General features: G+C 40.3%; 1 protein-coding gene across 2 annotated transcripts; it reads right to left on the reverse strand.

The window, feature by feature from the left end:
* Positions 1-6,367: 6,367 nt before the first annotated feature.
* On the reverse strand, positions 6,368-9,191 carry LOC117821886. 2 transcript variants are annotated; one of them, XR_004633079.1, is made up of 2 exons: positions 9,084-9,191; positions 6,368-8,261 (listed from the first exon to the last, which is right to left on the reverse strand). XR_004633079.1 is itself a non-coding variant. In XM_034696431.1 (2 exons), exons 1-2 carry the CDS (start codon positions 8,424-8,426, stop codon positions 7,386-7,388), a joined length of 921 nt encoding a protein of 306 aa, XP_034552322.1. In that variant the 5' UTR covers positions 8,427-8,466; the 3' UTR covers positions 6,368-7,385. The 2 variants fall into 2 exon arrangements, 1 of the variants encoding a protein (XP_034552322.1); XM_034696431.1 differs by lacking the exon at positions 9,084-9,191 and adding an exon at positions 8,382-8,466.
* Between the last annotated feature and the right edge of the window lie 2,433 nt (positions 9,192-11,624).

Consider the following 11,624-nt stretch of genomic DNA (forward strand, 5'->3'; position numbering starts at 1 on the left):
TTATATCGTGTTGTTTTATTTATTGTGTTTTAATCTGTCTGTAAAGCGACCTTGAGTGCTGTGAAAGGCGCTTCTAAATAAAATGTATTATTATTATTATTATTCAAAAGAAAAATAGTCCAATTTGGGATTTCCCCATAACCAAAGTCCAGTCCATTCCGTATCCCCAAAAGAAAAGAAAAAGAATGCCAAAAGTCCGTTACATGTTTAATGCATGGAGAAGGTGAGTGACGTTAGCATATCGCTATTGTGCTAACTAATAGGTGGAATGGGAACAGCTGTTCATTCCAGTTGCTTGGTTTCTCACTCAATCAAACCACTCCAGGTTTGATTGGAATTGAGCTGAAACCACCTCTTTAAGGCGATCTAGGCTCCCTTGTTTTGTTCTGCTTCCAAGTGCGACCGCTGAGTTTACATATGCTCAGCCAATCAGAGCCAACGGGTTTGTTTAGGAGCGACGTCTCCAAACGATCCAGGAGTGAAAACGCGTTCAGACTTACAGAACACATGACACAATGACAGTTTGTAGGAACTCCTTTCTTCTTGTTTCTGATGTAGTGAAACATCAACCAGATTCAGTGTTTGCTTTACAGCTTGGTAGTTTTCCTACTCTGTGTAGAAACAGCAGAGGTAGAACTAGACTGCTAGGCAGGCTGCACCAGCCCAAAGACCACATCACTATACAATAATCCCTGGAAACCCCTGATGTAAGTCTCACTGCAGTGTTAACCACTGTGGTTGAGAATCTTAATATTAAAGCCCCAAATATGATTATGATAGTCTGAAAAGCTCTTTTCTTAGAGGGGTCAACCCGATCCTTATTCCCGCTCATGTCTCCTGGTCCAGGGTGAATCAGAACACTCAGAACAGAAAGGCTGCAAAAGCAGACGACAATAAAAGAGAAGAACAAGACAATGATATCTAAACTAGTCTTGGCGTCTTGGTTTGGTACATAAAGGGATCCAAAACAAATCAGCCAAACACACCCGATGATGATGTTTCTGATCCTGACCCCACCGGACTGTCTCAGCTGAAGATAGGTGATGGGGTAAACAACAGCCAGGTATCGCTCTACACAGGTGAGGATGTGGAACAGATTCTGCCCGGGCAAGATCAAGGCCCATAAGTAAAATCCCACCAAAAGTAAAATGACATGATTTCTTAAGATACCATAAATATAGAAGCAAGAGCCCAAGACACCGATCAGCTCCATGGTGACCATGTTGTAGGTGAAGACGTCAGAGTGGCTCATCTGTTCTGAGCGCTGTTTCCTCCATTGACTGTAGCCCACGTACAAGACGAGGATGAAGAGTGGGAGGAGGAGATTGTAGCAGACGAAAAGGGCAGTGAAGACGTCAAAGCATTCCTGGCCCTTTGTCCAGTAATACAAATCTGAAGATGAGTTTCCTGCCATGTCTCTTTGGATGACTGTGTGGACGTGAAAAGAAAAATAGCAACAGAGGGAGAGGCACAGCGTCAATGTCAGATACAGAACATGGACACACCCCTGTCCCTTGGAAAGAGTCCATTGGGATCTATTGTTTGAGGCAGGAAGGTTACACACTACTATGGCTACTTGTAACCTTTCAAAAATCATGTATGCTGCAATAATTGTTATAATTATTATTGTCAGAACAATTATTACTAATAATTACAATAGGAACAATAATAACATTTTCTGTTATCATTTGTAGTAGTACTAGTAGTAGTAGTAGTAGTAGTGGTAGTGGTGGTGGTGGTGACAACTAAAGAAGTATTAGCAGTAATAGTCGGAGTAGTGGTAGTATTAGTAGTAGCAGTACTAATAGCAGTAGTAGTGGTGGATGTAGTAATAGTAGTAGGAGAAGTGGTAGTACTAAAAGTGGTAGTAGTAGTAGTAGTAGTGGTGATAGCTGAAGTAGTAATAGCAGCAATAGTAGGGATTGTGGTAGTAGTAGTAGCAGTAGTAATAATAGTGGTGGTAGTAGTAGTAGTAGTAGTAATAGCAGTATAAGTAGTAGTGGTAATAGCAGAAGTAGTAGTAATAATAGTAGTAGTGGTGATAGCAGAAGTAGTAGTAATAATAGTAGTAGTGGTGATAGCTGAAGTAGTAATAGCAGTAGTAGTAGTACTAATAGTGGTAGCATTAGTAGTAATAGTAGTATTACAAGTACAAGTAGCATTAGCAGTAGTAGTGGTAGTAGTTGTTGTGTAGTACTAATAGCGGTAGTATAAATAGCAGTAGTAGTGGTAGTAGTAGTAGTACTAATAGCGGTAAATAGCAGTAGTAGTGGTAGTAGTAGTGTTGATAGTAGTAGTAGTAGTAGTACTAATAGTGGTAGTATTAATAGCAGTAGTAGTTACAGTAGTAGTGTTGATAGTAGTAGTAGTAGTACTAATAGTGGTAGTATAAATAGCAGTAGTAGTGGTAGTAGTAGTAGTAGTACTAATAGTGGTAGTATTAATAGCAGTAGTAGTTACAGTAGTAGTGTTGATAGTAGTAGTAGTAGTACTAATAGTGGTTGTATTAATAGCAGTAGTAGTTACAGTAGTAGTGTTGATAGTAGTAGTAGTAGTACTAATAGTGGTAGTATAAATAGCAGTAGTAGTGGTAGTAGTAGTAGTAGTACTAATAGTGGTAGTATTAATAGCAGTAGTAGTTACAGTAGTAGTGTTGATAGTAGTAGTAGTAGTACTAATAGTGGTAGTATTAATAGCAGTAGTAGTTACAGTAGTAGTGTTGATAGTAGTAGTAGTAGTACTAATAGTGGTAGTATAAATAGCAGTAGTAGTAACTGTAGTAGTGTTGATAGTAGTAGTAGTAGTACTAATAGTGGTAAATAGCAGTAGTAGTTACAGTAGTAGTGTTGATAGTAGTAGTAGTAGTACTAATAGTGGTAGTATAAATAGCAGTAGTGGTTACAGTAGTAGTGTTGATAGTAGTAGTAGTAGTACTAATAGTGGTAGTATAAATAGCAGTAGTAGTTACAGTAGTAGTGTTGATAGTAGTAGTAGTAGTAGTACTAATAGTGGTAGTATAAATAGCAGTAGTAGTTACAGTAGTAGTGTTGATAGTAGTAGTAGTAGTACTAATAGTGGTAGTATAAATAGCAGTAGTAGTTACAGTAGTAGTGTTGATAGCAGTAGTAGTAGTACTAATAGTGGTAGTATAAATAGCAGTAGTAGTTACAGTAGTAGTGTTGATAGTAGTAGTAGTAGTACTAATAGTGGTAGTATAAATAGCAGTAGTAGTTACAGTAGTAGTGTTGATAGCAGTAGTAGTAGTACTAATAGTGGTAGTATTAATAGCAGTAGTAGTTACAGTTGTAGTGTTGATAGTAGTAGTAGTAGTAGTACTAATAGTGGTAGTATTAATAGCAGTAGTAGTTACAGTAGTAGTGTTGATAGTAGTAGTAGTAGTACTAATAGTGGTAGTATAAATAGCAGTAGTAGTTACAGTAGTAGTGTTGATAGTAGTAGTACTAATAGCGGTAAATAGCAGTAGTAGTTACAGTAGTAGTGTTGATAGTAGTAGTAGTAGTAGTACTAATAGTGGTAGTATAAATAGCAGTAGTAGTTACAGTAGTAGTGTTGATAGTAGTAGTAGTAGTACTAATAGTGGTAGTATAAATAGCAGTAGTAGTTACAGTAGTAGTGTTGATAGTAGTAGTACTAATAGTGGTAGTATTAATAGCAGTAGTAGTTACAGTAGTAGTGTTGATAGTAGTAGTAGTAGTACTAATAGTGGTAGTATTAATAGCAGTAGTAGTTACAGTAGTAGTGTTGATAGTAGTAGTAGTAGTAGTAGTACTAATAGTGGTAGTATAAATAGCAGTAGTAGTTACAGTAGTAGTGTTGATAGCAGTGGTAGTAGTAGTAGTTGCAGTAGTAGTCATGCAGTCATCATGATCTATTAACCATCTATCTATTTACATTCTGTTACTATATTTTACTTTGGAAAATAGAAACAGTAAAATAATGAATGGACAAAAACAAAATATTTTCAGCAATTTTTAAAAGATGTTTTTCTCCTTTTCCTCATTTAAGACCAATAATGAAAACAGCTGTGTACCTCTGTTTTCTCATTGTTGGTGTGAACTAAATAATAATAATAATAATAATAATAATAATAATGCTAATAATAAGTGAAAAGGAGGTGTCTCCGTGGTTCTTGTTTAGTTATATCTGGACAGGCTCTATTTAAACTTTATTCACACCCTCATTGAAATGTCTTTGAGACTTACTGTTAGACAGCCAGAGCATGTATTATAAGGTAATAGGGCTAAATTGCAAAAGAGATAAGTAGCCATGAATTATTAACAACATATTTTCAGGTACCTGCAACAGTATAACAAAATACAGCAAATATACTACTTTCTCTGCTCTGAGTTATTTCACTCAGACAACATGAAAAATTACAAATCAAAGTCTCTTCAATTTAAACATTTAACAGAAAATAAAACCTATCATCGATCGGTCAGGAGAAAGTTATCGGTCAAAGTAAACAGTAAAACGTATTAAAATCAGATTTGAAGTTATCACACCCACCTTGTCAGCAGTTGGTGCTTCTAATGGTCCTTCATCGGGGTCCCCAACACCACTGACTGCCCTTCACTGATACCTGATCCAGATATTTATGTGCTGATGCTTAAAGCCTGGTGGGATTGTGTTCGTGTGAGTATGTGCTCGTTGATTTGTTACACAGACTATACACTATGTTTTTTGCATATTGCAAATCTGTGCTGTTTTCAGGACACTAGACCACAGTTCAAGTGAGGACATTTCACCATCTTTTATTGAGCCTATGTTATTTATATTCATCTGTTGAAGGGATAAACATTGATTGAAGGTAATGAAATTACTTCTTCCTCCTTTTTTCTCATATTTATTTCATGTTTTATTGAATAGGGAGTAATATGTGGCATTTAAATCATTCCTGAACGATACGCTATTTTACAATGCTGTCACAAACACACTTTCCAGACGGCCTGCCTGAGCCTGAGTAAACATCTGTAATGCACTGCATGAAATAATAAATGACTGTGAAAGACACACGATCTCTTCATTTGCATGACCATTAGTTGCTATTACCTTTGTGCCTTCTGAAAACACATTACACCTGTTTTGCATGAGTTCCTGACTCTTGTCATCAGTAGACACAACACCGCCGCAGAAAGATTTACTACTTTCTGGATGTCTGTGAAGGGTGTCAGTGACAGTTGTTAGCTTAGTTCCTGACAGTTGTTAGCCTAAGGTGCATTTGGACCATCAGTTCCAGGGTCTTTTAGCCCCCAGAACTACTTTACCCTGAACTAAAAGGTTCCTGTGCCCCCATTGTTGTCTGCGTTTTGACTGCAGGCTGAAGTCCGGGTTTGATTGTGCAAATCAGGCCAGTGACGTATGGAGAAAATAAAAAGTAAATGCACTACACCACCAGACCAGTAGAGGGCAGTAAAACAAAGACCAATGCCATTCATCACAGATGACACCATAGAAGCAGACGGACAGGCAGGTCTCATTATGAGCAACACACCAGTTAGCCTGTTAGCATGAAGAGACTCAGCTGGTCTGTTTTAGATGGTGCTATATTTCATCACAGATGGATTCACTGAATCAACACGTGAGAGGAGATAAGCGCGAGTAGCAAAGACGTTTCAACACGGCTTTAAAATCCTTTTGAACTCAAAAAGCCGTGGCAGAGATCGGCCGGTGTTTTGGTTTAAACAGCGACCCTGTTAACTGGAGACTTTCAGCCGGATGCATCCCTCATAAACGTCTTTAGACCATCATTAAATATCTGATGAGGATATTTTGAAATCTTAATAAAAACTAAACTAGTTTGCATTCCCAGGAACTCCCTCTGTGTTTCAACAGCTGTGTAAACTCCACAAACACTGACACGTTCAGCTGCAGGTCTCCAGTTTACAGGGTCACTTTTATAACCAGAACACCAGGAGAGACGCATTCACGGTGGGCTGAGAGAAGACTACTGTTACAAGCTGCTAAATCAAGAGAATCACAGCTTCTTCTTTTGAAAAGTACACACACATACAAAAAAGATAGAACAAATCAAAACTAATGAAAGAAAGAGAAATCAAGTGAATCACAGATGTGTGTGATGTTATTGTGGACGGAGGGAGGAATAAAAACACTGAGGTTAATCTACCAATCAGACACGTTCAGCATTGCAGAAAGTCCCGGGACCTTTAAAAAGTACTACCCCCCAAGCAGGGACTTATCAGGGGGGAGATTATCTACCCCTGAACTAAATTTAGACCCTGGGTCTACTAGTTGAAATGCACATAGTTCAGGGGTAAAGTTCCTCAGGTTGAAAAAAGCCTCTAGTAGAGAAGAATGCCCCCCTTAATATTTCATTTATTCACTCAGATTTTATTCATATTAACATTTAGAAGATTTATGCAATTCTGTCTCAAGATGGGTAGTACAATTTTGTAATACACAAGAGGCAGAGACAAAACACACACAACAATGAATATGCACTTTAGAGACACAAATGCAACAAGAAAATACAAGTAGAACAACAGATCATGACTACATGTCTGAAGAAGGTAAAACCCAGCACAGGTGGATTTACAGAGGAACGGCTGGAGCAGGATCTCAGGTGCTCAACAACAGCGTCAGTATGTTTTATTTAAAGGGTCATAAAGTTACGGTTTTACATATGAAATGGAGAAGAAGTATTTGTACATAGTATATTACATTCAGGCCATAGCTCAGATACTGTCTCAGCTCCAGTGGAGGACAGTTCCACATTTTAGGAGCAACAACCCGAAACGCACTGTATGATCTCCTATAGTTTTGAGTCTGGCTGGAGCTTGACCATGCTGTGCTCTGTGCACAGTCACAAGAGTTTAAACTGGATTAGATGAGAAGCCAGTGCAAAGACCTGAGTATGGGTGTGATATGAGACCCTCAGCAAAGACGTGTTGCTCAGACAGCTGAAAAGAAATTAACAATAATCTCTCCAAAATGAAACAAAACAGTTAAGAGACATTTTCCAGTTTAAGACATTTACACCTAAATGTCATCTGCATAACAATAATAAGAGACAGCTTTAAAAGTTCTTATTGGGGGGCCGGGGGCCTAGCGGTCTAAGTGCGCCCCATACACAAAGGCTACAGTCCTCCTCGCATGTGCTGCATGTCTTCCCTAACTCTCTACTCCCCACATTTCCTGTCTCTCTTCAGATGTCCTGTCAAATAAAGATGTAACTTAAAAAGTTCTTATGAGGGGAGCAGATGCAGAGGATGAGAGTGTGTGGACGCAGTCTACAGCAGACTGTACTTTAGACAGCAAAAAACACGCCGGCCAAGTACACTACCCGTGGACACGAGGCAAGGCACACTTTGACTTATCTAAAGTACCCAAACATGTTCAGACCTAACTCATCCTGTGTTTCTTTTACAAAGTGGAAGTTTCCCCACTCGATGTAAAAACAGCAGAGGAAGCACCAGACTGCTGGGAAGGGAGAACCAGGCAAAAGACCACATTGCTACACAAGAATTCCTCGAGTTGATTCCTGACTGTAAAACTAATGTAATGTGACCAATGTTGCCAAAGATCCTTAGCAACAAAGCACATATTATAGCCATGATGGTCTGATAAGCCCTTTTCTTTGACTGATCAACCCGCCCCCTGTTCCCACCCTCCTTCCCCGGGCCTGGGCGGAACAAAATGTAAAGAACACAAAAGCTGCAGAAGCAGATGAGGATGGAGGAAATAATAAACACGATCATATTAAAAGTGTACCAATGAAAAAGAAGATGAACTGCACTCAGGGATCCAATGCAAGTCAGCCAAACAAACCCAATAGTGATGTTTCTGATCCGGACCCCGCCTGACTGTTTCAGTCCTAGGTAGGTGACAGGATGAACGACAGCCAGGTAGCGCTCCACACAGGTGATGAGGTGCAAGAGAGCCTGTCCAGGTGCGGTAACTGAGAGGAAGTGCATCCCTACAGCTGTGTACCTTTCTTGAAATGTGTATGCACCAAAAATGTAGAACCAAGACCCCAAGATGCCAAAGAGCTCTATGACCACCATGTTCATGGTGAAGACATCAGAGTGGCTCATTATTTCTGACGTGGCAACAGAACGCTGTTTCCTCCATCGCTGGTATCCCAGGTACAAGACGAAGATGAAGACGGGGAGGAAAAAGAGGAAGGTGGCGAAGAGGGCAGTATAGACTGCAGTGCACATCTGGGAGTCGTTGGAGGAGGAGTTGGAGGAGAAGTTGCCTGCCATGATTCTTTGTGTGGATGACTGTACGGACAGAAGAATCAGAAGAACAAGTGAAGCACCTTTACATGTTGTTAAAAGCTCTACCTCTGACACCCTCACACAGTTCTCTAATCAGATCTCTAATGTTCCTTTTGGAAGTACCTTTACCATGAGCCCCGAGTCTGTTTGGGACTCGTTCCGCAGCATTCCCGAAAGCCACTTATGTAATTAGCTGCTCAATTTGCTCTTCTTTCATTTGGTCAAAGCAAAAGAAAACTCAACTTAACTGCAACCTCAAAAATTCTGCTTCATGGTAATGGTAAATGATAAATGGTAAATGGACTTGTACTTATAAAGCACTTTTCTAGTCTTTCTGACCACTCAAAGCGCTTTAACACTACTCGACACATTCACCCATTCATACCCATTCACTGATGGTAGAGGCTGCTACAGTAAGGGACCATCAGTGTTAGCTAATCTCATTCGTACACATTCACACACCTCTGAACAACAGAGGGAGCAATTTGGGGTTCAGTGTCTTGCTCAAGGACACTTCGGCATGTGACTACCGGAGCTGGGATCGAACTGCCAACCTTCCGATTGATAGACGACCGACTCTACCCACTGAGCCACAGCCGCCCCTAACTTTTCTGGTTTGGTTTAGCGATGTCCGGTTCCAGATTTAGTGACCGTTGCTTAAATATCGTGAGACTGGCAGCAGACAGAGACAGTTGGAGAGCTAAAGGCTAACACAAATTGTCAAACTTGGAAAGGCTGTCTTTTTGTCCAATGCTATTAAACACATTTTATAGTCAACACTGAGAACCCTCAAGTCAGAAAACAAATCAACTTCATTTCACCCACCTTATCAGTAGTCGTTTTCTCACTGTCCTTCCCCAGAGTCTCCAAAGCATTGACTGATGTCACTACTAAATGACCTCAACGTTCATGCTCTTATAACAGGAGTGTGAGTGATCGTGTGAGTGTATTTGCATTTGTTGTACTGACAGACAGCACCAGACTATTTCTTTTGGATTTGCATACTGTTAATCTATCATCTGTCGGGACAAATACACATTAAATAAGAAGATTAATGTTTGTTTCCTTTAACTTCCATTTATTAAACCAATGTTTGCAGAGTGAGCGCTGAGCACTAATGAAAATATCGTGATGTTAAATATAGGAATCAATGGCACATGATGTATTCAGTCATTGCATGGCCGATGGTTGCCCTTTCTGATGTGCACTTGTGTTCATTTATGTGAATAAAACTGCCTTACAGTTGTTAGCCTGGTTCCTGGAAGTCGTTGGCCAAGTTCCTGATAGTCTTTAGTCTAGTTCCTGTAATTAAGTTTGAGCCCTACAGCTGATAGGCGTGAGCACTCGCTGCAAGGCAGAGCTGCAGGAGGATTAAGTTGAGGAGCTGACAGGCTGACGTCTGATCCCAGAGGAAAATTTGACTGCTCAAGGGTTTCTCTTCTAAGTCTCCAGAGACAAAATTGAGATTCTCACTTCAGCCTCATTCAAGTTTCAAATTGTTCTCATTGGTTTCTCATCAGTTTCTCCTAAAATTCACTAGGAGAAATAGTTGAGACCATGACATGAGTCTTATTAGAGACTTAAATGAGAGATCTCATGAGAGAGGACTGTAGCCTCTGTATTTGGGATGCTTAGACTGCTAGGCCACCAGCGCCCAAAAGAATCCACCCCTTTAATTGTAACAATCTGGCTAAATCTGGTCAGCCCTTTTGCGGCCCATATTTTAAATAAATGGTCGGTCATACCTGGTATGAAATCTCTATCTTTTGCAATTTCTCTCAAATCCACTAAATCTTTGTGAAGTTGTTTTGTTCCAAACAGACTTATAAAGGAATGATCATATTGTGAAGTCAAAGAAGAGATCATTTCACATCTAAATATCTGATCTTGAAGTGGTTCAAATGTTTTAATGAGAATTGTAAGTTTGTGGACAATTACATTGAAATCTTCATTTTGCAGGGCACTATAAATGTTCATGAAAAGATGAGCTCAGGCTCTTTCTTTGCTCCATCTGAGCTCAGCTTGAGACCCAAAAACTGAGTCTGACAAAAACAAATGGATGAGGTTAGATTGAGACAATTGAGAGAGCTCCCTGATTTCTCCACCTGAGCTCAAAAGGAGTCACAACACTTGAGAAATACCTGAGAATCATTTCAGATTTTGACCAGATCCCCTTTTGAACTGAAAGGGAGACTAAGCTGAGACTTTTTACAACTTTTCTCTGGAGGCAAGATTGAGAAACAGGAGACATAAGCTACAGTCTCATTGCTTTCAAACAGATCTCATTGTTGTCTAGGAGACAGAAATGAAACACTTTTGAGATCTCCTCTCTAAATTTATTTTCCTATGGGATACCCCATTTCAACCGAGGCAGTTTCAGGGCCGGTTCGGAGCCGGCGCTCGATTGAGAACCGGTTTTACGTGTGTCAACAGCGAGTGAACCGGCTCCCGTGCGGGAAAATCAGTTCCAGAGCGACTCCAACTCTTTGCTGGTCTAGAACCGCGAACTGCTTACGTCAGTGGCAAGGGTCGAGGTTGCCGTTAAAAACACAAACCAAACGTGTTTCCTCCACTGTCCTGTAGTGAAAAATCAAACAGACTAGTGGATTCAAGGCAAAGCAGTGGTTGGCTGAGGAGACAAGCTGCTGTTGTCCGCCATTGTTGTTGTGAGGGAAAGTTCGCGCTAGCGCTGCTGGGAAAAGCAGTCACGTAAATCTGACGCCATGACGTGCCTCTTCCACGGACTCGAGAGGGCGTAAAAACAAACAGGTGCCGTGTTGGTTCACGAGTTCAACCAGCTCGGAACCAGCATGAGCACCAGCCCAGAAATACAACCCAGTTCACGTTGGTCGAAAAGAGGTATAACGGGGCAAAGCTCATAATCAGCTAGCCGTGTTGGCGCTTGAAAGTTTAGTTTAGAGCGCACAGACATCTCAGGAGAAGATACATGGCTGGAAGGATCCATCATAAACCAAGGAAAGCACAGGATGTCTGGCTTAAAGGACCACAATGAATAATAGGGTTACAGGTTGATACATGGTAGGACAGCACTCTCCGTGGGGTGTCGGTGAGAATAAAGGACAGGAGACATGATGGAGTTTTAACCGTTTTGTGAAAGTTCTCCTTATACAACAGTACAGCAGATCCAGTTATGGGATACAGGAGACAGGTGGGTGTGTTCGTGTATGATTTCATTGATTGATATGAACAATATGAGCACAAGCAATAAACCATCATCATTAATACGGGAATAGTGATGAAGGTGTTACCACTACAGAGAACACTTATAATTATATAACACTGCTACCAACATTAATGCTGCACAACATGATGATAAATGAACAGAAACAGGATTATATAGGTGAT

The sequence above is a fragment of the Notolabrus celidotus genome, chromosome 11, assembly GCF_009762535.1.
Source record: "Notolabrus celidotus isolate fNotCel1 chromosome 11, fNotCel1.pri, whole genome shotgun sequence".
NCBI classification, from domain to species: Eukaryota; Metazoa; Chordata; class Actinopteri; order Labriformes; family Labridae; genus Notolabrus; species Notolabrus celidotus.

Bases quoted from the DNA above. Each gene is read 5' to 3' on its own strand.
- LOC117821886 (XM_034696431.1), bottom strand. From the start codon at position 8,426: ATGCTGCGGAACGAGTCCCAAACAGACTCGGGGCTCATGGTAAAG. The intron at 8,262-8,381 runs GTACTTCCAAAA...CTGTCCGTACAG, and splicing joins ACTCGGGGCTCATGGTAAAG to TCATCCACACAAAGAATCAT.